The following is a 27,621-nucleotide window of genomic DNA, read 5'->3' as shown; positions in this document are numbered from 1 at the left end:
AGTTAGAGTGTTTGTCAAACACCTCGATATGAGCAGGCAAACGCTCACTTGAACAATGACACACGATAGAAAATCGGTGCAAAATCATTTCTAGCCTTCTCAGCAGCCAAGCCGAGCCAGCGAGCTGTGAAATCGCAAAGCCCGGCGCACAAAGCCCCTCAGAGAGCCTTGGCTTTCCTCACGAGAGCCGGGAATACCTCGGAGCCCGTCTTGGAGTCAGCGGCCAGAGCCAGCCGCTCTGTGGGGCTCACACCGCTGCCGTTCAAAGGCACAATTTGCTCGGAAGCCTGTGCCTAATTTGGAGCACAAAAGCGCGATGCCGTGGGCAGCGCTGCTGCCCGGAGCTGCCAGCTCGGCCCGGCCTCTGCCGCTCCAAAAGAGACGGGAGCGCTCCCGGCCGGGGCCCGGCGCTGCCGGGGCGGCCCAGCGCCTTCCAACGCCTCCTTTCATCGCGACACACGGCCAAGAGCGGGCAGGGAGACCGGGCGACGAACAAAGGTGGCTCTGAAGTCATTTCCCAGCGCTCCATCCAGCCATCCGGTTTCGCTCCTCGCCCATTGAGGGGGCAGAAAGCGGCAGGAAGAGCGCGGCTGAAAGGGAACAAACCGGGGGGAGGCAGCCGGGGCCGGGGCCGCGCCGGGCGAAGCTCCCATTCTCCCCTGCCCAGAAAGGGATGAATGATTCATTAGAGGCGTCCAAAAAGGTATTGGATGTGCGGGGGGGCGGCGTCCCGCGGCCAAGTTCCTCGAGCACCTGCGAGGCCAGGGCTGCGGCGCGGCTTCCGGGGGCACAGAGCGCCTCTGTTCGCCTTCACCTGGGCCGGGCCGCTGGCACGGCTGCTCGCAGGAAGCGGAGCCCCGCTCTCTGTGCGCTCAGAAAGCAGTGCGAGCCGTCCCACATGCCAGAAGGTGACGGGGTTCTGGGATCCGGCCCTGGGATCGAGGATGCAGAGCTGAGGTGCCAAATCCTGCCGCCCCACGGAGCCTGGCAGGGGCTCGGGGCTGCTGCACAGAGGTGCAGGAGCTGGGATTGCCAGGGGAACCGGGGAGAATCAGACACGGACCCCCGCTGCAGTGAAACACAGCCGGGCTCCCTCGGGGAACCCTGGAAAACCCCAGCCTGCCCCTTGGATCCAGCAGAGTGCAGAGAACTGAACTGGAATGGCAGTTGTAGGCACGGAGCGAGTGGTGCCTGGTGACTCCCAAACTGGGATGGAAACATCTTCCTCCCTCTGGTTTTGTCTGCAAGTTTGGAAAATGCCCTGCACAGGTGCCGCTTTCCCAGGGCTTAGAGGTGGTCAGTGGCTCAGGTGGCCCCAGTGGAGAGCAAGGAAAGGAGTTTGGTGTCCAGTTCTGGTCCTGCACGAGAGACCTGGAGGGGCTGGAGCAGGTCCAGGGCAGGGAAGGGAGCTGGGAAGGGGTTGGAGAATTCCTGAGGGAGCTGGAAGGGGCTGAGCCCGGAGCAAAGGAGGCTCAGGGGGGCCCTTGTGGCTCTGCACAGCTCCTGCCAGGAGGGGACAGCCGGGGGGTCGGGCTGTGCTGCCAGGGAACAGGGACAGGAGGAGAGGGAACGGCCTCAGGCTGGGCCAGGGCAGGCTCAGGGGTGGGCAGCAGCAGGAATTTCCCCATGGAAAGGCTGCTCAGGCCTGGGCAGGGGGCTGCCCAGGGAGCTTTGGAGTGCCCATCCCTGCAGGTGTCCCCTGGAGGTGGCACTCAGAGCTCTGGGCTGGGGACAAGGTGGGCATGGGGCACAGCTGGGACCGCATGGGCTGGGAGGGCTTTTGCCAGCCCCAGGGATTCTGGGATTGCCCGTGTGGGATCTGAAGGATGTCTGCTATGGGAAGTTGGTGCTGGGTATGGAATTCTCCCTGCAGATTGGTGCCATCACTGCAGGCTGCAGCTCTGACGGGTTTTGTGGGAGGCTGCCCAGGAGAGACAAGGCAGCAATGAGGAACCTGAAGAGCTCAGGCACTTTGTTCAATGGGATTTAGTTCCCTGAGTTTTTTAGGTTTTGCTGCTGAGTGGAATAACACCCCCCCCCCCCCCCCCCATACCTGACCTTCTGGGGTGTGAGGAAGTGAAGCCCCATCCATGGGATGAATAAAGTGGGGGAGCAGTGCAGGCAGCACAGCCTTTGCCCTGGAAAACAGTCATGGAAACGATGCCTGTGCCTGTGGGGTCCTGTTTGGTGGGGAAGATTGGGCAGAGCAGGGAAAGCAAACACATCGGGCACTGGGAATGACCAGCCAGTGACACTGCTGGAGTTCCCTGTTAACCATTCCCCTCCTCCTGTTCCCATCCCCAACCTGTTCGTGCTCACGGTGGGGGGGTGAGCAGCTAGGACAGGGAGTGTTTGGACAGGGAGATGCTGGAAAAGTTCCTCATCCATCGTGGTGTGGCCAAAGCTGTCCCCACCAAGCCCCTCCTGCCAGAGCAGCCTTTGGAGAACCCAAACAGAGGCACCAGCAGGAGCTGTTCAGGTGACGGGGTGCTAAACACACTTCCCTCACCCCTACCTGCCACTGTCACCCCAAACCGAGCCAAAACCGCTGTGGATGGTTAAATTCCCTCCGGTCCTGGGCGGGGCTGTGGCAGAGGAGGCGCCGCAGGGCAGCGCTGCTCCCAAACCCAGCCTGTCCCCGCGTGTGCCCCTCGGTGGCACTTGGGAACGAGCCGTGCCGTGCCCGTCCTTGTCCTTGTCCCCGCAGGAAGCGCCGGGCTGCGGCCGGAGCAGGGGGGGCTCTCCCCGCCTGCCTTTTCCAGATGGTCGCCGCGGCCGGCGAACAATGGCCAGGCCGGCAGCGCTACGGCCGCTCCCCCTGCATACAGAGCAGGGCCCCGCCCGCCCCGCTCCGCTCCCGGCGCGCTGCAGCCCCGCTCCCGTTCCCGCTCCCGCTCCCGTTCCCGCTCCCGCTCCCGTTCCCGCTCCCGTTCCCGCTCCCGCTCCCACTTCTCTCCCGTTCCCGCTCCAGCCCCGCTCCCGCTCCACTCCCGCTCCCGTTCCCGCTCCCACTCCACTCCCGCTCCCGCTCCCGCTCCCGTTCCCGCTCCCACTCCACTCCCGCTCCCGTTCCCGCTCCACTCCACTCCCGTTCCCGCTCCCACTCCACTCCACTCCACTCCACTCCCGTTCCCTCTCCGTTCCCGCTCCACTCCCGTTCCTGCTCCCGTTCCCATTCCCGCTCCGCTCCCGCTCCCACTCCAGTTCCCGCTCCAGCCCCGCTCCCGCTCCCGTTCCCGCTCCACTCCCGTTCCTGCTCCACTCCCACTCCCACTCCGCTCCTGTTCCCGCTCCACTCCCACTCCCGTTCCCGCTCCAGCCTCGCTCCCGTTCCCGCTCCACTCCCGTTCCCTCTCCGTTCCCGCTCCACTCCCGTTCCCGCTCCACTCCCGTTCCTGCTCCGCTCCCGCTCCCGCTCCCGCTCCCGTTCCCGTTCCCGCTCCGCTCCCCCTCCGCTTCCCGCACGCTCCGCCCGTTCCCAGCAGGATCCGTCTCTCCCTCCCGGCGCTCCAAGGATGCTCGGCCAAGGGCGGGCCGGATGGGCCCGGATTAAGTCTCGGTCTGGTTTATCCTTTGTCAGGATTAACAGGAGAGTTTTGTTCCTCCAAGAGCAAACCTGGAAGAAGCGTTTTTGGCCTTTTTAGGGATTCTGGGGGTGTGAGCAGGGAATAAAACCCACAACGAAACCCCTCCAGGCTGACACAGGCAGAGCCCAGGAGCAGAGACCTGTTTGTGCTGCTTCTGCTCTGCTCTGCTCCTCCTGGGCTCCCAGTGCTGAAATGGCACTGAAATCATCAGTGGCAAATCCTTCACTGGCCTCGGGAGCGCTCCACTTCCCAGAGCTCCTGGACCTGAGGAGGCTCTGGGGTGACCCAGCTGTGGCCTTCCAGGACCTGGAGGAGCTGACAGGAAAGAGGGAGAGGGACTGGGGACAAGGCCTGCAGGGACAGGAGCCAGGGAATGGCTCCCCCTGCCAGAGGGCAGGGCTGGATGGGAGATTGGGAATTGGGAATTGTTCCCTGGCAGGGTGGGCAGGGGCTGGGATGGAATTCCCAGAGCAGCTGGGGCTGCCCCTGGATCCCTGGCAGTGCCCAAGGCCAGGCTGGACACTGGGGCTGGAGCAGCCTGGGACAGTGGGAGGTGTCCCTGCCATGGCAGGGGTGGCACTGGGTGGGCTGTAAAGTCCCTCCAACCAATGCCACTGCCATAGAGGGGACACCAGAAGAGAAGTTCTGGTGACAAAACCCACCTGTCCTGCCCTCCAGGTGTGGGGCTCATCCCAGTGGGTGTTTGTCCATGGTTTTGTGAAACTGGAATCCACGCTGGGGTCGGACAAAGCTCCTCGGGACTCTGGGATTGCTGCACTCCCTGTTGTAAATCTGTGCTGCTCGAAAGGCTTTCAAAGCCTGAACATTTTATTCCCTTTAAAAGAAAACAGAAGAATTATTTTAACAATAAAACTAAAAGTCCTGCCACAAATTCAGCTGAACATCCACCTTGGAAAGCTTTTATCCAGTTTGGTATTCCAGGATTGTCACTCCAGCAGGGTTTTCTCCCTCTCTCCATGCCCAACACTGCTGGCATGGCAAAAATCCAAATTACTGCCAACAGTCAGGCTGGCAAGTGTCCCTTTGGTGGCCCGTGGCAGCTCTTGCTGTGCCCGTGGAGCGGGCAGAGGTGTCTGTGGGGTGGACAGAGGTGGCAGTGGAGTGGACACAGGTGTCCCTGGGGTGGGCACGCCTGGGTGTGCTCCTGCCTGCTCTGAGCTGCTGCATCCGGACCCTGAGGCTCTGCTGCAGGACAGCAGCTCATTAATGGCGCTCATTAGCCCAGCCAATTACCGCAGCCGGGCTCCTGGTGGATGCAGGGCTGATCTCCCTCCCTGCCACCTCTCCGGTGAGCGGGTCCCGGCCCGGGCTGCTGCGGGGGCAGCACGGCCGGGAAGCTTTGGCCGGTTCTGCTTCTGGCTGAGGCTGCTGAGGGGGAAGTGAAGCTGCTGAGGTGCTGGAAGGGCTGGGATTTTACACCCACAGCCACGGATGGGCCGCGTGGGGCTTCTGGGTGTGTTGCTCATGGTGACCCCACGGTGATGGCAAAGACCTTTCTCCCTGAAGGATTTAATGGCATCGTGGGTGTCCAGCTGCTCGGACATCTGTGAGGAAATGTCATTGTCACACAAGCACGGAGTCCCTCCCAGCCCATCCAGTGCCACCCCTGCCGTGGCAGGGACACCTCCCACTGTGCCAGGCTGCTCCAGCCCCAGTGTCCAACCTGGTCTTGGGCACTGCCAGGGATCCAGGGGCAGCCCCAGCTGCTCTGGACCGCTCTCACCCGGCTCTCTGCTCAAAGCCTGACTCTGGCCCTGCCTCAGTCAGAAATCTGACCTGGCTCACCTCTCTCACTGTCAGATCTCCTGAAATCCCGGATTCTGCCCGATTCAGGCTTTGCCCCTCCTGATGAAGCACAGCAGGCAAGAGGGGGGTGAGCACACGTGATGCCAGCTCAGGGATGGTCGCCGGGCTGGGATTTGGGAAGCCGAGCTCCTGGGCTGTCACTGCCCCTCCTGAGCTGCAAGGACGGGATTTCTGTTTCATTTGGGGCCACCTGGGCCAAGGCCAGAGCCCGAAGCAGGGAGCGGCGGCAGGGCCAGCGGGGCAGCGCCGAGCCCCGTTCCCAGAGCGATCCGACCGCGCCGGCGGCAGCCGCAGGTGACAACTCTAACGAGAGCAGGAGCAGATGAGGAGTTTATGGGCTGTTAATAAACTGTAACCAATCGCTGAATGCCGGCGCGTTGTGTTCAAGCTGTTTGGGGCCACAGGTCCTTGGGAGAGCTTGCACTTGCTCTGCCTTTATTCCGACGTAGCAGGACATGAAAGGCCGTGGCAGACTCTTGATGTTTGTTCCCGTGAATAGACATATGTCCCTCACACTAGCACGGGAATATCTAATTAAGGCACACAATGCTGGCTTATACCCAGGGGCAGTGGCAAACAAGACGCTGTCACACTCTTAAGAACACAAACAAAATGAAAATTGCCTCTTTATACATTATAATGAATATGTTCTCCATGCATTAAAAGTTCATTTACTCCCAGGCTCTGGAAGGCCGGCTGGATTTCGGTTAATATCATCTTTTCTTCAGAAGGTTTGGGTAGGATTAAGGACAGGTTTGTTAATGAAGCTGCAGAGGATTTTCCCCCATAGACATGGAAAAGGAACAAAATCCGAATTGTGCGTTTATTGTGTTGTCTCAGCCGAATCCCACTCTTCAGTTCCCCACCTCAGGAGCGACTCCTCCCTTCTGCAGGACCCGTCAGCCGCGGGTTTGTGGCTCCTTTCTCCAACCTCCCCTCTCCTTCAGCAGCTTTTGGCATTTCTGTGGTCAAGAGCCAGAACCTGGGGCTGGGGGCTGCGGGGGCTCTGTCCTGCTCCTGCACCGGGAATGTCGGTGCCAAATGCCAGAGTGTGCCCAGGGCTGCATCCTGATCTGTGCAGCTTCTCCCGGAGCTGATGCTTCCCTCCTCCCTTCCCCATCACTTCCAAACACCTCAAGCCCTGTGAAAGCTCCTGGGATAGTGCAGCCCCTTCCCTTCCCTTCCCTTCCCTTCCCTTCCCTTCCCTTCCCTTCCCTTCCCTTCCCTTCCCTTCCCTTCCCTTCCCTTCCCTTCCCTTCCCTTCCCTTCCCTTCCCTTCCCTTCCCTTCCCTTCCCTTCCCTTCCCTTCCCTTCCCTTCCCTTCCCTTCCCTTCCCTTCCCTTCCCTTCCCTTCCCTCCAAGGCTTTTTTTTTTTTCACTTTTCCTACATTTCTCCAATTTAATTTCTAATCAACTTTTGCAACAGCTGCGAGAGCAAAGTCTGCAGGTGGGGAGAGCTGTGGGCTTTGAGGTGCTGCCCAGGGACCTCCACCAGGCCTTGGTTGGGGCAAGGAGCCCCTCACAGGATCCTGGACTCTCAGGATAGCCCGAGCTGCAGGGATCCACAGGGATCCCTGTTCAGCTCCCTGCCCTGCTCTCCAGGAACAGCTTCACGGGGATCCTGTAGGATTCCCAGGGTGTTTTACAGGGCACTCAAGCAGGGGCTGGATTCCAGGGAATGCTGGCACAAAGCTCCTGCAAGCTCAGCCTCGGTGGCTGGAACTGCCCGTCCTGGCAAGAGAGGAGCAGACAGGGAGGGTCCTGGAAGGGCAAATCCCTTCTAGCAGCTCCTCTGCTGGTGCCTGGCAGAGCCACAAACCCTGCAGGGAAAGCTGTCCCCAAAGCAGATCCCAGTGAGCATGGGGAAGGGGCTGCAGTTCCACGGCCTCTGCTCTGGCATCTGAAATAAAATCTGTCACAGACTGGGTTGGAGGGACCTCAGAGCCCACCCAGTGTCACCCTGCCATGGCAGGGACACCTCCCACTGCCCCAGGCTGCTCCAGCCCCAGTGTCCAACCTGGCCTTGGGCACTGCCAGGGATCCAGGGGCAGCCCCAGCTGCTCTGGGCAGGTGACGGGGACATCTCGAGAGCCATCCCCCATTTTTCTGAGCACAGCTCCTTTCCCCATCCACCTTCTATGTTTTTTTGCCCTCTGTGCTTGAAGTTCTGACTTGGAAAAGGATTCTCTCCCTCCCTTTTGGGGCTCTGGGATGGGTTTGGGATGGGGAGCAGTTCCTGCTGTCCTGGTGTGCTCAACTCCCATCAGGGGAAATCCTCCTCTGTCACTGAAGCAGCATGAAATTACTATGGAATTATTTCTGCTGGGGAAAGGAGAGAGGGAAGCTTCATGGGCTGTTCAGCACGGCCCCAAACGAGGGCTGAGCACAGCAGGGGGGCTGAATTCCCACCTTCGAGGGATTTCTCTCTCAAAGAAAAAGCCCCAGCTCCAGTCTTTGGAAGGACTTCGGGGTCTCCCTGTCCCTGGTGGCCATCTCAAGCCTCCTCTCCTTAGGCACAGCAGGCCAAACCTTGCTCCACTCCCTCGGGAGGAATAAACAAGATCCCCCCACCCAAAACTCTGCTCAGTTTTCACTCAAAAAGGATTTTCTTCATGAGAGTGATTAATTCTGTGGCTGCTTTTGGGGGAAAAAAAACCCCAACAAGATCCACACCAAAAAAAAACCCACCCCAAAACCCCAAAGAACTGTGTGTGTTTTTCTGGGCTTTTTTCCCCTTTTCCAAGCAGACAAAGAGGTGTATAAATGTGTCTTATGCATATATGTATATGTCTTTCTGCAAATAGCATTTAACAAATGCCTGCTGCATCTGCAGGATCCTCCAACAATCCTGGCACTGTGATCAATCTGCAGCCCGGTGATGCTTGCTGACAGTGATTGATTGATTTTCCCTGCGAATAGGATCAACATTGGGAATATATTAAAGTAAAAGGCACACTCCTGGCTGGCAGGGAGCACCCCCGGTACTGGGCCTGATCCAATTGTGTTGGGTTTGGCAGCGGGACGATGATTGATGACAGGCGGGGAATGCGGGAGGAGCCCGATCCCCTCAGCGCCGTCCCCATGTGTGTGACACGGCTCCCCTGCCGGGACAGGGACGGGGACAGCCCTGCCGGGGGACAATGGAGCAGGGTGGCCCGTCCAGATAACCCCTGCTAATGCATATGGTGAGAGCTGACCTGGCAGTTCAAGGAGAGCAGGCGAAAAGCTGATGGGAAATTAATTCTCAGGAGTTTGTCAAGACATCTCCAACAAGTGAAGATAAATGGCAGAACAAAACTTCTAAAGCCAATCCCAAGAATGGGCCTGAATGGCGAAGGGAAGCACTCTTTTGCATTTACATCCATCTTTCCGGGGGAAAGCCGCGGGACGGGGCTGAGCTTCCCGAGGATCCCAGCCCTGCCCTGCCTGGAGCTCCCGAGGGCTGCAGCACCCCCGGGATGGACTGGGAGTCTGCACAAAGCTTCTGGGACAGCTGTGCTGCCCTCGGAAGCAGCACAGACCCCTCTGGAAGCAGGGAGAGCAGCGGGGTGGGAGCCTGGCTGCGAGTTTGTGGGCCCCGATCTGGGCAACTCCCTGGGGCTCCCCTGGCAGGGGAGACTCTCCTGGAGCAGTTCTGTGTCAGGAACCAGAGACACACTGGACTTTTTCTGTCTGCAGCTTCTGTTTATTGTTATCTTATCAAAACTTCAGCACGCCGTCTGCACCAGACTCTGCGTGCAGGAAAACAGCACAAAAATGACTGATGACCTCGTTAAGGCCTTTTAAGTCTAATCAAAAACTGAGCTACCCAATTAAAAAGTGACTCGTAAATTATTTCCCTTTCTACCCCAATAACTGACCCCTACAGACCCGCAATGCGGATTTTTCCACCCAATTACAAGATACCACCCAAACCCAAGAAGAAAGAGGAAGAAGAAGGGAACGAGACAACACCCTGTACCCTCCATCTTGAACCCATCTAGAACCTACTAAAAATCCTAAATCCCAAATTTCTCACCCAAGTCACACACTACACCACTCTCTACAATCTATTTCACTTTTGTGGTTTCTGGTTTCCCTTGAGGCTTTGGAAGTTTTCTCCATGAGTGAGGGTCAAAGTCAGTGCTCCGCTGGGGTCAGGACAGCCCAGAGCAGACAGAGAAATATTCCCGGTGCCCTGGGTTTCCACACCTGGCTGGATTTCCAAAGGCTGAAGCAGGCCAGAAGAATCATGGAATTATGGAACACCCCAACCCACAAGGATCACCAGACTCCAACGGCCAGCCCTGCACAGGACATCCCCTGGACCCTGCCAAGTCTGGAATTCTGGAGAGGTTTTTTAAAAAGAGAGCATTTTCCTTATGCTGATTAAAGCCCAGCTGGGTTCCCAATTTTCAGAATGAATAAAATATTCCTGGCATCAATTAATGATCCATGTTTGTACTCAGCTGATCTCTGCTGTGCTGACCAGGACCAGCATTCGTGTGCTCATTTTCGTGTCGGGAAACAGCCCTTGAGAGAAGGATCTGCTGTGGAGTCTTCTGATTCCAGCGCATTTTCCAGGAGAATGCTTTTCCAGACAAAAGTGCCAAGATGTTTTTATTTAATTTTTCTTAGTGAGCTTTTCCTTATCATAACTTAAGATAAAAAATAACTTGATTTGATGGCCACTTCATGAAATTCCATGGAAGATTCTCCTCAATTCTGAGCACTGAAGAGAATTTGTCTTTTTTTTCCTGGTGTGGGCCGGGGTGTTCACACTTTGTGTTGCTCAGTGATGTAAACTCCACATCTCTACAAGTTCAAAAAGCGGGCAAATTACCACAGGTGTTTCCCAGAGTATTTGGACCTCATTCACGTGAGAGAGGTGTTGAGATGTGTCCATTGTAACAACTGATCCATGTCATGCTGCAGATCCTTGTTCCTCCACCGTTTAAAGCTGGGTTCTTCCTAATGAATGAACTTTGGGACTTCTGATACCGACCCAGAAGGGCTCGAGCACTTTGTGCCCTTTTGCAGAGATGGGGCTGGCAGAGCCTCGTGGCCCCACTGCCACCAGCAGTCACTGTCTCCCCTTAACAAATTTTGGTAGAAATATTAGAATATTAAATGCCTGCAGTGGAAAGTTCAGTTTGGGTGACCCGTGATGCCCAGAGAGCTGGCAGGGCCCAGGGATCTCTCCCACCCTGCACCTGCCTGGCTGTAAGGTAGGAAAGGGTTCTCAGGATTGAGGCTTTGGGAAAACCTCCCTTCCCACCTAAACCTTCCATGGAAATCCAGGTTTGCAGGGTTTGGAGGGAGCTGGGAGCTCGTGGGGATGTTGGTGCCAGAGGATGGTGCCAGTGGCAGGACAAGGAGCAATGGCCAGGAACCAAAACACAACAGTTCCAGCCCAGCCTGAGGAAGAACTTCCTTCCCTGGAGGGGCAGAGCCCTGGAAGAGCTGCCCAGGCAGGGGCTGGAGTCTCCCTCTCTGGAGACATCCCAAACCCCCTGGCACGTTCCTGTGTCACTGCTGCCGGTGGCCCTGCCTGGGCAGGGGATGGCCTGGGTGGTCTCAGAGGTCCCTCCCAACCCCAGACTTCTGGGATCCCCTGGCAGCTGTGGAAAATCCGGCCCTCAGCTGCACCTGAGCATTTGGGACGATCTGGGTAACGCCGAGTCCCAGGCCTGGAGATCCCTGTCCCACACAGGATGGAAAAGCCACTGCCAGGGACAGCAGAGCTCTGCTCCACACCCTGCCCTGCCACACCAGGAGCTGCTGGCATCACCTGGGGCTGCTTGGTGCCTGTCACAGCAGTGTCCCCTGGGCCATCAGACAGCACACGGGACATCAGCCCTTCCCCTCTGGAAGGGCAAAAACAAGAGCAGTGAAACGGGAGCCCGGGATTGTCCCTGCCAGGGCTGTGCCATGCGCCTGGTCTTTGGAGTGACACCGGCCCCTGTCCCACCCAGCACCCTGCCCCTGCCCTGGGGACACTGCAGGCATGTCCAGGGGCAGTTTGGCCCCGGAATATCAGCGTGGTGAGGCTGTCAGGAGGTGCGTGGGACCTGCGAACCTCACCCTGCCAGGGGCTGCTGCTCTGTGCTCCTGGGCAGAGCTCAGAGCTAAAGCAGAGCCACGTTTTTCTGTGGAGGATTGGTTTTAGGAAGGTCTTGAGGGGGCGGTGGGTGCTCACTCTGAACTCTCATTGCCATGAAAGGGATCCTGCAGTCCCGTGCAAGGGCTCTGGCAGCTCCCATCCCATCCCATCCCATCCCATCCCATCCCATCCCATCCCATCCCATCCCATCCCATCCCATCCCATCCCACAGGACTGCACTGGCTGGAAGCAGAGCTGGTGCCCTGCAGAAGAGAAATGCCTCACTCAGGGATTTGCAGCAGATTTTGGTCATCTTGGCTTCAAATGTACCAAGCAGAGGCTGAAGAAATCCCCTGTTGAAGTGAGATATGGACAACCTTCCCTTCCTCTTGGGTTTCCTGGATGCCTTTTGGGCTCTGCCTGAAATGTTCTGATCGAATCGTGGAATGGTTTGGGTTGGGAGGGACCCCAAAGCCCACCCAGTGCCACCCTGCCATGGCAGGGACACCTCCCACTGTCCCAGGCTGCTCCAGCCCCAGTGTCCAGCCTGGCCTTGGGCACTGCCAGGGATCCAGGGGCAGCCCCAGCTGCTCTGGGAATTCCATCCCAGCCCCTGCCCACCCTGCCAGGGAACAATTCCTGCCCAATATTGAACCTGAATTTCCCCTGTCTGGGTTTTTCCCCCTTGCTCCCTGTCCTGTCACCACAGTCCCTGGTGAGCTCTGCCTGCCCCTCTCTCCCCTTCTGGGCCTGGGGCTCGGTGGGGAACAGAAGGAGAAAAATGAAAGCGAAAGGGGAAGGTGGGGAGGAGGTTGGGGCAAGAGGAAGGAAAGGAGTGAGGGGGTGAGGAGGGAGCCGGCTCAGACGCCGGGATGTGCGGGCAGGGCCTTCCTCCTCCTGTCGCGACATGTCGCGATAAACCCGAGAGCGCCTAAAAACCGCGGAGGAGGGTGGAGGGAGGGGTCCGTGCGGGAGCAGTGCGGGTCCCTGGGGCTCCCGGCAGGTGCCCGGTGGCAGGAGCCCCGCGGAGCAGATGGGCCACCCCCCGCCGTAACCTTACCCGGCTGCGGGCGGGGCCGGGGCCCGCGGGGCTCTCCCTGGACCGGGGGAACATATGGGGAGTGCTGGGGGGCCGCAGGACGGCCGAGCTCATCCGCAGGTAGTCCGTGAGGGGGGGTTCGGGGAGCACAGGCGGTGCCCGGCACGGCTTGGTACCAGCCCCGGTGCCGGCCCCGGTACCAGCCCGGTCCCAGCCCCGGTACCAGCCCCGGTACCAGCACCGGCTCTCCCCCGCTCCCGGGGAGGATGCGCGGCCTCGGCCTGGCGGGCAGGGGCCATTTGGGGTTGGGGGGATGCTGCCCTAGCTGCTTTTGGCACCGGTGTGGCCGAAACAACCCCGCAGAAGAGCCGCGTTCCCGATGTCCCCCCCCGCCCGTCGGGGCTCCCCGGGGCCACCTGTTAGCGACAGGGCCAGGCCCCTCCGGGGGCGAGCCGGGCAGGCAGACGAGCAGGATTTACCAGCTTCTGGCCACTGCCGACTTTTGCATCTGTCAGGGTGCTAATTATTGCCTTTAATAGAGACAAAGAACAGCTCCTAATGATGCTCCCTCTAATTCTCACCTGCTCCTGCCCTTCCTCCGCAGCAGCGCTGCCTCGCCGGAGCTCCGCTAATTGGGAAAGCTGCTCTGCTTATTGCGGCCTCCCCGCGGATGGGGGTGTGCAGGGGGTGTCGGGCACCGCTACCGGGGCTCCAGGAGCCAAACCGGCCCTGGGGATCGTCCCTGACGGCAGCTCCCCATCCTGCTCGCGGAGCGCTCGGCTCGGCAGCCCCGGGCCGGGGACTGCGCTGGCCGCTGCGCCCCCCGGCCCTGGGCGGGCAGCGCAGCCTGGCAGAAGGTCCCCGTCCCGGGGACCGTCCCCAGGCGCTGGCGGACACCTGCCCGCTCCTTGTTTTGGGCTTTCTCCCGCGGCGGGGGGAGGCAGAGGCGGGGGGCTTGCGCCTCAAGAGCCGCAGGGCGGCACCGGACCCGCACCTGAGGCGGCCCCGAAAGCCGGCGGCAGCCCCGGAGCCCCCCGGGCCAGGGGAAGGCTCCTGGGCCACCAGCGCCGTGCTCGCCGTGCGTCCCCTGGGCTGTGTCTGCCCCAGCCCGCACGGGCCCTGCTGGCCGCAGGCTGCCGGACGGGGGAATCTCCGCGGGGCTGGGGCATCGCCAGCATCGCTGCGAGGGTGTCGGGGTGGGGGACGCTCCCTCGCAGCCCCCTTCCCTCTCCTGGAGGGGCCGGCCGGGAAGGAGCCGGCCCAGCCCCGCAGGAGCGCCGAGGGGCGGCGGCGCCGGGAGCCGCCCGCAGCCCGCGGGGCCAGCGCGGCCCGGCCACCCGGGACCGCCTCGGTTTACCGGGAAAAACCCGAGCAAGCAAGGCTCCCCTGGGCCCGGCCCCGCTCTCATTCCCCGCCGGTGTCTGCGCGCCCCAGGCTCCCCCCGAGCCGTGGGAATGATGAATAATTGTGTTTTTCTGCGGGTGCAGCCCCATGGTTGTCTGAAATCAATGCGCTGCCGTTCCTCGGGCTGGAGAGAGACGGGAGCCTCACCGTGGGAACCTCAGCCCGTCCCGGAGCCCCCCGACCTCCTTTTCCTCAGACACACCGGAGCCCTTTCCTCGGGGTGTGCGGGATATTTCCTGCCCCGATACTTGCGCCCAGAACTGCCAAGATCTCCCCGGGCCACGGACACGAGCGGCTTCGGGAGGGAAAAAAATTAGGGCTTGTCCCCAGATAATTTTCTTTTGCCTGGATTTTCGTTTGGTGGGTTTTTAGTTGAAGGTCAAATGCGCAGATGCCGTCGCAGGGAGCGAAGTCCCCAGCGCCAAGCTGAGTGGTTCCTCTCCCCGAATTAATATTTAATTAATATTTCGCTTTTGCCAAGCGCTGGGTTCGACAGACAGAAATTTTCACGTTACCGACGAGGTACCGGTCGGTTTTTCTCGCCGCCCTGGTTCTAAGTGGAAGAAATGAGGAAGGGAAAAAAAAAAAAAAAAAACAACAACAAAAAAAAAGCCCCAAACCCAAGCCTCAAACGGTTCCGATTCGCCGGCGAAGCGAACTGACAAAAAACTTCGCGAAAGTCAAGGATGCGCCTAAAATATTCCCATCCCTTCCCCATATGTCTCCGCCTCCCCAGAACAGCGAGGAAGAGGAAAAGGGCATTTATTTAAAATGCTTCTTTTTTTTTTAAATTTTTTTATTTCTTTAAAATCTCAACAGTGGATCACTTTTTTTTTTTTTTTTTTTTTTTTTTTTTTTTTTTTTGCAACCAAACAAGTAATAAATATTATTTAGCAACTTTTTTTTCTTTTTCTTTTTTGGTTTTTTTTGGTTTTTTTTTTTTACAAAAATAAACAGATGATAAAATCTCTGCAAGGGGCAGCGATAAGAAAAGTTGTTATTTCAGAAATAAGCCCAAGTTCTCAGTATTGCAACACGGACAGGGTGAAAGTTCCTACGCAAGAAAGAGCGTTAAAGAATTCAAACTTTGTTAAAGGCGGCAGGAACGTAAAAAAAAAAAAAAAAAAAAAAAACAAAACCGAAACAAACGTGTTATACGCTTAAAAGTAAAAGAACCCAACAAACCCCAAGAACCCAAAGGAAGGAAATCAAGGCAAACCGACCCCTTTTTCACTCATGAGGCTGACACAGAACAAGTGCACGGACGGAAAGCTCAGGCAGAGCGGACTCGCGTCGTTTTCGGTCTATTTACAAATCCCGCACCGGAGAGAAAACCGACACAAGCCCCGGCGGGCCGGGAGCGGGGAGAGCGGGGAAGAGCCCGGCATTCCCGGCTGCACCTCCCCGCGGAGCGCCGCCGCTCCTGGCGGCCCCGGAGCCCCCCGGGACGGGCTGTCCGGGGGCATGCGAGCCGGGAGCGGCTCGGTAGGCTCTGCGTGTAGAAACGAGTCCGGGAGAGGGGAGGGAACGAACGAACGAGCGAACGAATGAACGAGCCAAAGCCCCTCTGCAGTTCTGGTTCCTCCGTTAGCGGCGAGCCCAGGCACCGCCGCCCTCCCCTCCTCCGGAGTCCTCGGCAACGTCGGAAAATTAAACCTACAGGAGGTGCGCGGGGCTTTATTCGTGCCGAGGGGGCTCCCCCGGCGTTCGGGGTGCAGGGCAGACCCCGGGCCGGGCTCCATCCCCTCCCGCCGCCCCTCCGGCGGCCCCGGGAGCGGAGCGGGGCGGTCCCGCTGCCGCCGGGGGGGAGCGTTTGTAGGTCCTGGAGGTGCCGGGGGCGCGGCGGGGCCGCCCCGCCGAGGAACTCATTTGGTGTCGGTGGCTAATCTGGGCAGGCTGGCGGTGCCCATGCCGGAGACGTGGTGGTGCGGCGGGGCCGACACCTGGCACATGCTGCAGGGGCACGGCATCCCCCCCCAGTGCTGGAAGCTGCTGCCCAGCGGGGCGGCGGCGGCGGCGGCGGCGGCGGCCGAGGGCGACTTGAGGAGCCCGTGCGGGGGCCGGATGGAGCTGACGGCCGAGAGGCCGGAGCCGGGCAGGGAGGCGCTGGAGACGGCGGCGGGGGGCAGGATGGGGTGGTGCACGGGGTGCGAGGCCGGGTGGCCCGGGTGGCCGGGCAGCGGCGCCGAGTGCGCGCCCATTCCGCCGGGGCAGGCGGCGGGGTGGAAGCCGGCGTGGTGGCCGCCGTAGATCTCGCTGACCAGGCGCTTCATCTCCTCCAGGGAGTTGGTGAGCATGAGGATGTAGTTGCGCGCCAGGAGGAGCGTGGCGATCTTGGAGAGCTTGCGCACCGACGGGCCGTGCGCGTAGGGCATCACCTCCCGCAGCCCGTCCATGGCGATGTTCAGGTCGTGCATCCGCTTGCGCTCCCGGCTGTTGATCTTCAGCCGCAGCTGCTGCAGCTCCGGCTCCGTCATCTGCTTCTTGTCCTTCTTGGAGGAGGAAGAGGAGGACGACGAGGAGGACGACGACGAGGACTTGAAGCCCAGCTTGTCCACCACCACCACCCCCGCAGCGCTCATGGCGCTGCGCAGCTCGGCGCTCAGCTCCGGCGGGGAGTCGCTCTGCGTGGAGCTGGACACGGTGCCGCCCGTGAAGCCCCCGCCGCTGCCTTTATTCCTGGCCGTGAGGAAGAGGTCATCGGGCTCCGGGGAGGACGGGCGGCTGGAAACCAGGCTGGCGTCCGAGTCCATGGCCCGGCGGGCGGGGCGGCGGCGCGCACCGGGCAGCCTGCGGGGAGGGGAGAGAGCCCGCGGGCGGCCCCGCGTCAGCGCCCGCCGCGGCTCGCCGGGGCACCGCGCCCGCCCGCCCGCCCCGTCGGCGAGCCCGCTCCGCCGGGCCGGGGAGCGATGGCCCCGGCGGGACCGGCCCCGCTGCCCGCCCTCCCCTCTCCGGGGGCGGCTCCCGTCCCGTCCCGTCCCGTCCCGTCCCTCCCCTCGCTCCTGTCCGCCGGGCCGGGGCTCGGGGTCCGCGCGGGGGACGCGGGCGCGGGGGGCACTCACCGTGCGCGGGGCGGCCGTGGCAAGCGGCGCGCCGGGACGGGCGAGCACGGCAGCAGCGCGCACCTTGCGGCGGAGCGGCCGCCGCTTTATAGCCGCGCCGGGGAGGAACGATGTCACCGGGCGGGAGGGGGGCTGCGCCAATCCGCGGCGGCGGCGGGGGGACGGCTGATGTCACCGGGGCCGCTCCGGCTCGATGGGGCGGGCGGGCGGGGGGGCGCCGGCCGGAGCGGCGCGGGGAGCCCGGCGGGGGGGGCGCGGCGGGGGGGAGGGACTTTTGTCAAATCCATAATAAAACTCAACAATGACAGCGCCGGGAACAGCTGTTGGGGGGGCGGGACGGGGACGGGGACGGGGACGGGGACGGGACCAAACAGCCCCCGGCACGTCGGTGTTCCCCGGTGCCCGGCCCGGCCGCCCCGCCGCCCGGGAGCGCTCGGCCGCGGCCCCGCCGCACTCACCGGGCGGCGCTTCCCCCGCCCGGTGCCCCCTCCTGCCCCGAGCCCGGGCGTTATTCCCCCGTCAAGTGGTGCAAAGAGAGGCGGAGAAAAGCGGGATTTCCGCCTCTCCGTTCCCCACGAGCGAATTGCCCCGAGCATCCCCCGTGCTCCGGCCCCGCAGAGACCTGGAGAAGTTATTGAAGCGGCTGCTTAAATCTGCCCCCAAAAAAGACTTCAGCGAGAAGGGAGCAGGACAGGGGAAGAGAAAGAAAGAAAGAAAGAGTAAAAGACGTTAACAAACGAACAAAATATGACCTTCGGAAATGCCTCCCGCCTTCCTGCGCTGCTCGCCCGGCTCCCGGCGAGTCCCCGGCAGCTCCGCGCAACAGGGTCGGAGCTTCCTCGCACTGGGGTAAATCCCCCGGCCGCCCCCTCCCCGCCGGCCCCCCCGGCCCCTTTGCCTTTGTTGTATTATTTTTACACCCGTGTGTTTCCCAGCTGGCCCGGCAAGCCTCAACCATCCGTTAAATATGTATTTAAAACGTTAAGAAGTGAAGCGTGGAAATGTGTTTCCCAACGGTTGCGGGGATGATCCGTAACAGGTCAATTAGGAAAATCTGTCCCCGCGACAGCCGGGCCCGCCGCCCGGCGTGTGTCCCGCTGCCGCCGGCCCGGCCACCGGGGACGCGCCCGGGCTCCGGCCGGGCAGGAGGGACACTCCGAGCATGGCGGGGCTGGGGCTGAGCCCCGGAGGTGCGGAACGGGACGGGGAGGGGAGCTCCTGTCTGTGCAAAGTTTGTTTGATTTTGCGGGAAGCGGCAGCCGGAGCCGGGCGCTGCCTTCGCCTGGCGGCTCCGAGCGCCGCGGCGTTGGAGAAAACAGGACAACAACGAGCGCAACGAATTCAACCGCGGCGCCTCTCCCGGCTCCAGGGGAACGGGCCCCGGCCAGGCCGGGAGGGGCGGCGGGGCGAGGGGATGGCCCCCAGGGCAGCGGCGCTGGCGTGAGAACGAAGAAAACGCCGCAGCCTCCTGTCTGCCAGGGCTCGGCAATTCTCCTTCCTAAAGGCTGGGACCTCTCCTCCAAGGAAGAAGCCGTCAAACGGATGGGGGGCCCGAGCTCCCCGTGGGGCCCGCGGCAGGCGCGGCTCAGCCCCGGGGAGCGGCTGGGCTGCAGCAGCGCGGGCCGGGCCCTGCAGCCCTGCCAGGGCCGGGGCAGGAACCTCCCGGGACCCCCGCGGGATGGAGAGGGGCGCTGGGGCAGAGCCGGGCTTCACCTGCCGGGAGCGACAGCGGGGAAAGCGGGAACCGCCTCCGGCCATGGCCTGGACAGCGGGATGGACAGCGGGATGGATAGCGGGATGGACAGTGGGGATGGACAGCGGGAAAAGGGGGAACAGCCTCCGGCCATGGCCTGGACAGAGGGATGGACAGCGGGATGGATAGCGGGATGGACAGTGGGGATGGACAGAAGGATGGACAGTGGGATGGACAGTGGGATGGACAGCGGGGATGGACAGAAGGATGGACAGAAGGATGGACAGAGGGGATGGACAGAAGGATGGACAGAAGGATGGACAGTGGGATGGACAGTGGGATGGACAGCGGGGATGGACAGAAGGATGGACAGAGGGATGGACAGAGGGATGGACAGAGGGCGGGGATGGACAGCGGGTGGGAATGCCGGGGCGCAGCCAGAGATCGGGGCTGCTGTGTCCTGAGGCCGTTCTGGCATCACCCTGGGGGCTCGGGAGGGAGAAATGGGCAGTGGACTGGCTCCTTTTCCTTTTCCTTTTCCTTTTCCTTTTCCTTTTCCTTTTCCTTTTCCTTTCCTCTTTTCCTTTTCCTTTCCTCTTTTCCTTCCCCTTCCTTTTCTCCTTTTCCTTTCCCTTATCTCCTTTTCCTTTCCCTCCCCTTTTTTTTCGTCTTCCCTTTTCCCTTTTCTTCTTTTTTCTTGTTTTTTTCTCTTTTTTTTTTTTTTATTTTTTTATTTTTTTTTTCCTCTCCCCGCTCCGGAGAGGAAACCCCTCTCCGAGTCCGCAGCAGACATCTCGGGATCTGAGTCCCTAAGGGAGCAATGTCCTTGGTGACCACTGTCCATCCGTCTGGACACGAGTTCTGCCCGGCCCGCAGCGCGCGGGGCCGGGATCGGGATCGGGACCGGGACCGGGATCGGGATCGGGATCGGGACCGGGACCGCCCGGTGCTGCTCTGCCGTCCTGTCAGGGCGGTGCGAGGAAGAAGGGGACGATCTCTGCCGTGAGATGACAAATGAAATGTCGCACCTCCCCCTCCCTGGACTCGGGCAGGCTCCGCACCGCAACCGCCCCTCGCTGGCGCATCCCGGGAAGCGGCCCCGGAGGGGTCCCAGAGGAGCCCTTCACCCGAACTTGATTTTGACACTAAAATGTGGAGCAGAGCCCATTTGCTGGGCTATGAATATGTATTATTTTTTTTTAATAGCGTCTGTAGACAACTAAGGCATGAATGAAGGCAATCACGGCACATGATGAAGTGATAACTTAATAAAAAACAGACTATTGCTTTCATGCTGGAAATCACTTGGAATGTCATTAGGTTATTGCTGGAGGGGTTTATTGCCCGTATTCCCCCCGAGCCCGAGGGACACCCTCGGCCCCGCTGGAGCTGCCCGCTCCGGCCGGGAGGAATCCGAGGCATCCGAGGGACCGAGAGCCGGGGTGTGGCTGCAGCTCCCGCAGCTGAAAGCAGTTTGGGCGCTGCCTCGGGAAGTCAGAGCTGTCTGCCTCCCATCTGGGCTCCAGGCTGGGCTGCGCGGCTCCAGAGCCTCTCAAAGTTCCCCGTTCATTCCGGGATCTCCAGGGATCCCCTGGGGTCACCACTGCCCCACCCCGAAGCCCTCAGGAGCACAAAGCTCGGCACCTGCCAGCGAGGACAGGAGCTCAGGGAGCTCTGCCCGCTGATCGAGGGTGTGAGGGGACAGTCACGGAGAGAAAAACTCCAGCGCTCAGGTTTGGCCCCTTTTCCTCGTTTTCTTTCTTTTTTCTTTGCATGAATTTCCTTCTGGCTGCGTCTCAATCAGGTACAGATGGATTTTGCTGTTTGGACTTCCAGGCGGAGCCCTGCCCGTGGTTTCCGTGGCTCCACCTGCCCAATTATCACATCTGGTACCTGCGGTCTCCGGGAAGGAAACTCGAGCTCATTGAGCGGGGCAGTGGCTGTTACTCCCTCGGGGCTCTCCTCTTTTCCAGCGCTGGGTTTGTTTGTGTTAACACTTGTTCCGTGGAAGTGCTGGAGACACACGCGCTTTGCCAAAATCTCAGCATGCCTTCCCATTCAATCGGAGACTGGAAAAGCTTCTCATCTTCACAGGAGTCACCCAGAGGGAAGTCTCAGAAATACCAGAGCTGATGTTTGTGATATCTGCAGGATTAAAAACATGCAGGAAATTGGCCATCTCCTGTTCTCATTCAGCAGGAAAAAAACCTTTTTATTTATAAACTTTTGACACTCAAGAGCCCGCTGTCAGCGAGAACACAATAATTAAATTGCTATTTAAAAGGCAGGCCGGATTCCGGGTCTTGTGTCTGTCAGGCTCAGGTCCCTCCCAGGCACGGCGGATCCTTGGAACCGGCCTCACACCCTGGGATGAACGATTTGGGATTGTCCACCTGCGGAGAAGCTTTGGGGTGATCTCAGTGTGGCCCTGCAGGGCCTGAAGGAGCCCCAGGAAACCTGGAGAGAGAAAATTGCCAGGGCATGGAGGGACAGGAGCCAGGGAATGGCTCCCACTGCCAGAGGGCAGGGCTGGGTGGGAGACTGGGAACTGGGAATTGTTCCCTGGCAGGGTGGGCAGGCCCTGGGTCCTGTCCCTCCAGGCCTTGTCCCCAGTCCCTCTCCAGCTCTCCTGGAGCCCCCTCAGGCCCTGGCAGGGGCTCTGAGCTCTCCCTGGAGCCTTCTCCTCTCCAGGTGAGCCCCCCCAACTCTCCCAGCCTGGCTCCAGAGCAGAGGGGCCCCAGCTCTTGGGACATCACAGCATCCCCTGAACCCATCCCATGCCTTTCTTCCCGTGAAATGCTGCACAAGAGTCCACTTCTCATTTAAGTTTCCTGACCAGCGTTCTCAGAAGCCTTTGTCACACTTTGCCACTTGTGTCACTCTTGTACTCCCCTTCTTTTTCGCTTCCATGGCTTGAGTTTGGCTGGAAGCTCCTCAAAAATGAGCCAGCCCTGGCAAAGTTTTAGTGCCAAGAGAGCCCCAAACCATGGATGTGTTGTGCTTCCCTTGCAAACACACTGGAAATCAGTTTTCCCTCAGGTTATCCCTTTGTCCCGAGTCCCTGTGATCATAAGGAAAACTCCTCAAAATTCCTGATGCTACAGGTGAATGCACCTGTTTGACCGAGCCCCGAGGATTTTGTTGCTGTGGCAGTGATCCCTCAGCCAGAGGTGTTGGTGCCTTCAGAGGGGGTTTGATGTGGAGGTAACAAGGGCTGGGCTCATGTGGAAACACTCCCTGGCTGAGGGCTTTTCACTGCCAGTGTTATGGGAGGTCCTTGGACTGGAGAAGTTGGAATTGCAGAATATCCTGAGTGGAAAGGGACCCCCAGGGATCCCCCAGTGCCACCCAGCCCTGCCCAGACCCCCACAACCCCAGCCTGGGCATCCCTGGCAGCGCTGTCCAAAGGCTCCTGGAGCTCTGGCAGCCTCGGGGCCGTGCCCATTCCCTGGGGAGCCTGGGCAGTGCCAGCCCCCTCTGGGGAAGAACCTTTCCCTGCTCTCCAGCCTGAGGTGCCCTGGCCCAGCCCCCGGCGCTCCCTGGGTGCTGTCCCTGTCCCAGAGCAGAGATCGGAGCTGTCCCTGCGCTGCCCTCGGGAGGAGCTGCAGCCCCGGGGAGCTCTGACCTCAGGCTGCTCCAGGCTGAGCTGACCCCGGGACCTCGGGGGGCCCCTCCAGACCTTCTCCATCCTCGTGTCCCTCCTTTGGACACCTTCCAACAGCTTCTGATGCTTTACTGAGACAGCCAGAACTGTCCCCAGCACTGGAGGCGAGGCTGCCCCAGCCCAGAGCAGAGCGGGACCATCCCTCCTGCGAGGCTGTCACTAGATTTGTTTATTAATATGAAAAAGGATCCTCCCCAGAAGGCTGGAAAGCAAAGTCTCTATTAGAAATGTTGTGAGATTTCTCCTCGCTGTGCTGAGCGTTTTGGGGGGCCGGAGCCTCGGCGGGCCCGGCGTTCCCGGGGGAGCAGCTGAAGGAGGCGTTGGGAGCGAACAAATCAAAGCCCGTGCCGGGAGGACACCAGTCCCCGTCGGCCGTGATGTCAAAGGTTGCGGCAGTGTCCCCCCCGCCCTCGGGGTGCCTTTGTTCAGCACGGTGGCCCCAGCAGATGGCCCAAAACCCGCACCCCGGCCGGCAAAGAGGGACCACATGTGAGGAACCATGGATGTCTCATTAGCACACGGGGCGGGGGGGTTGGGGAGGGGAGCAAGGATGAGAAAAAAAAGATAAAAAGAATACACAAAGACATTTACATATTTACATTGTTTCTCCCTCATTTCCAATTCTCCTTTCGCTGAAGTGGCAGTGGGCTCGCTTTTCTCCTTCTGTTTGTGTGTTTACTTGTGCTAAATAGATTATGATAATCAGGCACATAAATGCATGCAACTGTTATTATGGCATTTTAATCACAGAGGTTTTCACGGGAAGCCTTCATTAGAATTCTCATAATCTCACTTGTTAGTGTAACAAACAGTAATAAATGCCAAGGAACTGGGATTAAGTCAGAGACATTCAGACATTAAAGGAGGAATATGGAAATGTTGTCAAATCTCCGCATTATTTATTGAAATGTCACATAAACAGTTCAGGTCTTTCAATATCTCTCTCATTAGAAGGAGAGGGTGTGCGGCCACCTGAAGGCAGCAATTAGATTTTTAGGGAGTGCTGGAACCATATGTCCCTCCTCGACTCTTCCCAACTTTCCTGGGCTGCCCGGGCTGGTTTTAAGCCATCGGCCACCCTGTTCATCAGCTCCACCCGGGAGCTGATTTTGGGGGATGGGGGGGTTGCTCAGGGATGGCTGGATGTGGCATGGGAAGATGCCCAGAGCAGCTGGGGCTGCCCCTGGATCCCTGGCAGTGCCCAAGGCCAGGCTGGACACTGGGGCTGGAGCAGCCTGGGACAGTGGGAGGTGTCCCTGCCATGGCAGGGGTGGCACTGGGTGGGCTGTGAGGTCCCTCCCAACACAAACCCTGATGGGATTCCATGAAGGTGCCACTCTGGCTTTCATGTGGCTCCCCCGGATCTTTGCAGGGTGGTGCCCACTGGCCCTGGGGGTCCCGGCTTCTCCAGCCGAGCCAGAATTGTCGCCGCTGCTCCTGCCAGCCCCTCGGCAGGGAGGGGATCCCGCAGCCGTGCGGGATCTGCCCCCAGCGCTGCTCCCGCGCCGTGCCGGGCCTGAGGAGGAGGAGGAGCGGGATGGGGCTTGGCTTTGCCACCACCTTTTCAGGCCCTCACCCCGCGGGGCATCCCTGGCAGCGCTGCGGAAACGCGGCATGCTCCGGCTGGGAGGGGCACGGGCAGGGCCGGGCGGGGCCGGGCCGGGCTGGGCTGGGCTGGGCTGGGCTGGGCTGGGCTGGGCTGGGCTGGGCTGAGCTCCCCGGGCTGGGCTGGGCTGGGCTGAGCTGGGCTGGGCTGGGCTGGGCTGAGCTGGGCTGGGCTGGGCTGGGCTGGGCTGGGCTGGGCTGGGCTGGGCTGGGCTGAGCTCCCCGGGCTGGGCTGGGCTGGGCTGAGCTGGGCTGGGCTGGGCTGGGCTGAGCTGGGCTGGGCTGAGCTGGGCTGGGCTGGGCTGGGCTGGGCTGAGCTGGGCTGGGCTGGGCTGGGCTGGGCTGAGCTGGGCTGGGCTGGGCTGGGCTGAGCTCCCAGGGCTGGGCTGGGCTGGGCTGAGCTGAACTGAGCTCGCTGGGCTGGGCTCCCCGGGCTGGGCTGAGCTCCCCGGGCTGGGCTGAGCTCCCCGGGCTGGGCTGAGCTGAGCTGAGCTGAACTGAGCTCCCCGGGCTGGGCTGGGCTGAGCTGGGCTGAGCTGAACTGAGCTGAACTGAGCTCCCCGGGCTGGGCTGGGCTGAGCTGGGCTGGGCTGGGCTGGGCTGGGCTGGGCTGAGCTCCCAGAGCTGGGCTGGGCTGGGCTGAGCTCCCAGGGCTGGGCTGGGCTGGGCTGAGCTCCCAGGGCTGGGCTGGGCTGGGCTGAGCTGAGCTGAGCTGAGCTGAGCTGAACTGAGCTCCCCGGGCTGGGCTGGGCTGAGCTGAGCTGAACTGAGCTCCCCGGGCTGGGCGCTGCGAGCGGCGGAGCGCAGGCACCGGAGCCGCTCTTGTCCCTGCGGCTCAGCAAAGCCGGCCCAACCCGTGCAGGCCGGGCCCAGCCCACTCATGAATGCTCATGAATATTCCCCGAGCCCCCCCACCCTCCTGCCCCTTCCCGGGGCGTGGGGAGGGGGCTCAGGGCTGGCCCCCGCCCCGGCACCCACGGGAGACGCTGGAGCAGCGGAGTTTCCACAGAGGTTTGGGTCCCCCCTCCTTCTCCTTTGGTATTTTTTTTATAAGAACCAGAAGGAAAATGGAATATAAAAACCAGCCAGGCTTTGCCGGGGTTTCCCATTTCCCACGTTTGGCTGGGGTGGTCTCGGGGCCCTCCCAGGTGTGGGACAGGGAACAGGTGAATTTTCCTCTTTTCCTGCCTTCAGCCACACAGTGGGAGGAAGTTTTGCAGGAAGAGGTAAAACCGCCCTATAGGAAATTTCGTTGCCCCAAGGGAGGTTTAATCAAACCTATCCTGGAAGGGAAGTTCGATTTCCCTTTCCAGAGAGAAGATCTGTTTTAGAGGAGGCACCAGATCGTGTTTTATCAAATAGAATCCCAAACCAGCTCCTGTGCAAGCAGGAACTGCCCATCGTGTGTGTGAGGGAGAAAAATCCGTGTGGCACAAGGAAACAGCAAAACCAGAGGCATTCCCCAGGATGAGCTGCAGTGGAAGTGCTGCACCCAGCAGGATCCAGGCTGGATCCCAACCCAGCAGGATTCCCAGGCTGGATCCCAACCCAGCAGGATTCCCAGGCTGGATCCCAACCCAGCAGGATTCCCAGGCTGGATCCCAACCCAGCAGGATTCCCAGGCTGGATCCCAACCCAGCAGGATTCCCAGGCTGGATCCCAACCCAGCAGGATTCCCAGGCTGGATCCCAACCCAGCAGGATTCCCAGGCTGGATCCTGACCCAGCAGGATTCCCAGGCTGGATCTGATTCCCAGGCTGGATCCTGACCCAGCAGGATTCCCAGGCTGGATCCAGCAGGATTCCCAGGCAGGATTCCCAGGCTGGATCTGGTTCCCAGGCTGGATTCCCAGGCTGGATCTGGTTCCCAGGCTGGATTCCCAGGCTGGATCCAGAGCCAGCAGACAGACAAGGGCTGGCTCACAGCACAAGTTCGGAGCGCTGGGATCTGCAGCTCTGTGCGTTCTGCCTCCCTCTCCTCCCCAAACATCCCGAAGGGATTGATGTTCCCAGGAGCTGCTCTCACTCCACTTCATTCCACACATCCCCCTTCCTCTGAGGGGCAATATTCCTGCAGGCTCAGGGGTTTTTTAGGATTTTTTCCAGGCTGTCCCTCTCGGCCCTCGATGTGATGAGGATCTGTTTGTGCCACAGCTCAGTGCCGGGGGGGTTCTGTGCTGGAGTGCCCCCCCTTCCCACCAGATTCCCCAAAGGATCCCCCAAGCTGAGGAGTTCCAGAAGGGCGTTCTTCTCCTGGCAGGGGCCTTTATGTGCTTGCTGTATGGAATAAAACGGGGAGAGATTCCTCCCTTTCGGCAGGGCTCTGGCAGAGTTTGATCTGTTTAGGACATGCTGGATTTATTACTCTGGGTTCTTTGTGCTGTTTCCCCTGCGAGGCTCGGCTGGGAGCTGCTCTCCCGGCCGGAGCATCCCTGAGCCCTTCCCAGGGATTTGTGCCTGGCCCCCGAGGGCCGGGCTTACGGCACATCTGGCTTTGGAACCGCTGGAAGAAAGTGAAAATGGAAATGCCTGGAATAGCAAGGCTTCTTTTAAATCCCACACGGAGCCTCCATGGCACTGGCTCTGAGCGAGGTCCTGGTGCTGCCCCTGAGCTGAGCAACCTCCAGAGCCGCCTCGGAGGAGCTGCAGGGGTTCCCTTGCCAAAGCCTCGGCACGGCCGAGGCTCTGCCCTTCGTGGCCACCTCTGTGTCAGGTGCCTGGCACGGAGCTGGGAGCTGGAGCAGCGAAACCGGGAGGGTTTGGGGAGGAGTCACAGGAGAGGCTCAGGCTGAGGGACTTGTGAGGGGAAAGTGTGGGAAGGAGTCAGAATCATCAGAGAATCCCAGACAGGTTTGGGCTGGGAAGGACGTCAGAGCCCATCCAGTGCCACCCCTGCCATGGCAGGGACACCTTCCACTGTGCCAGGCTGCTCCAGCCCCAGTGTCCAACCTGGCCTTGGGCACTGCCAGGGATCCAGGGACAGCCCCAGCTGCTCTGGGCACCCTGTGCAGGGTGAGGAAATGCAATTCCTGGGACAGGGAAGGGGAAGGAGCAGTGGGTGCAGCACCAGGATCCAGCACAGGGCGAGGAGGAGACACAGGGGTGTCAGGGGAAAGAAGGGCCATGCAGGAGAAAAACTGTTAAGAATTGCTTGGGGGGTTTTGGGAAATCCCAAAGGAGGAGGAAAGCTGTTGCCTAAAAAGGGACAAAATTCCCAAACCCCAGGTAAGCTGTTCTCCAGGACTTGGAAAAATCCCTCTACTCAGAGCACGGATCTAAATCTCACTCAGCTCTTTGCAACCCAAACAAAAACCAACCTGAAGCAAGACCTCTGTGAATTTTGGCCTGAACCTACAGGTGTTGACCTGGACCAGTAGATTTGAACCCAGAAAAATCTAATTTCCTCAAAAAATGCAAAAAACCTGTGGCAATGGCCCTTTGAGGTCCCCAGAAAAATCCCGTTTCCTCAAAAGACACAAAGCATGGCATTGTCACCTTGAGCTGCTCCAGCCAGGGCTGGGTTGTGCTGGTTGTCCCAGGGGTTTCCAGCTGTCCTTCCTCCCACCACAGCTCGGAGCAAATCCAGCTCTGGCTGAGGTTGTGCCAGGCACGGGACGTGTCCTGGTGATGGGATCTCTGTCCGAGGGGCAGCTGGCTCA

General features: G+C 60.4%; 1 protein-coding gene and 1 long non-coding RNA gene across 2 annotated transcripts in view; both read right to left on the bottom strand.

The window, feature by feature from the left end:
- LOC137468105 (uncharacterized) overlaps window positions 1–26,971 on the bottom strand; it is a 106,913-nt gene extending 79,942 nt beyond the window's left edge. The window contains exon 1 of the long non-coding RNA XR_010995760.1: window positions 26,873–26,971. This is a non-coding gene — a long non-coding RNA (uncharacterized lncRNA). The remainder of the gene's footprint in view (window positions 1–26,872) is intronic.
- On the bottom strand, window positions 15,548–16,767 carry LOC137465596 (oligodendrocyte transcription factor 2). The gene has a single exon (XM_068177662.1). The coding sequence runs from the start codon at window positions 16,690–16,692 to the stop codon at window positions 15,805–15,807; it is 888 nt and encodes a 295-aa protein (XP_068033763.1). The 5' UTR covers window positions 16,693–16,767; the 3' UTR covers window positions 15,548–15,804.
- Window positions 26,972–27,621: the final 650 nt, after the last annotated feature.

This window comes from Anomalospiza imberbis, chromosome 2 (genome assembly GCF_031753505.1).
Source record: "Anomalospiza imberbis isolate Cuckoo-Finch-1a 21T00152 chromosome 2, ASM3175350v1, whole genome shotgun sequence".
In the NCBI taxonomy this organism is placed as follows: Eukaryota; Metazoa; Chordata; class Aves; order Passeriformes; family Viduidae; genus Anomalospiza; species Anomalospiza imberbis.
Note: the sequence above shows the minus strand (reverse complement) of the source record. Positions and strands in the feature narration are given on the sequence as shown.

Coding starts and splice junctions, on each gene's coding strand:
- LOC137465596 (XM_068177662.1), bottom strand. CDS start 16,692: ATGGACTCGGACGCCAGCCTGGTTTCCAGCCGCCCGTCCTCCCCGGAG.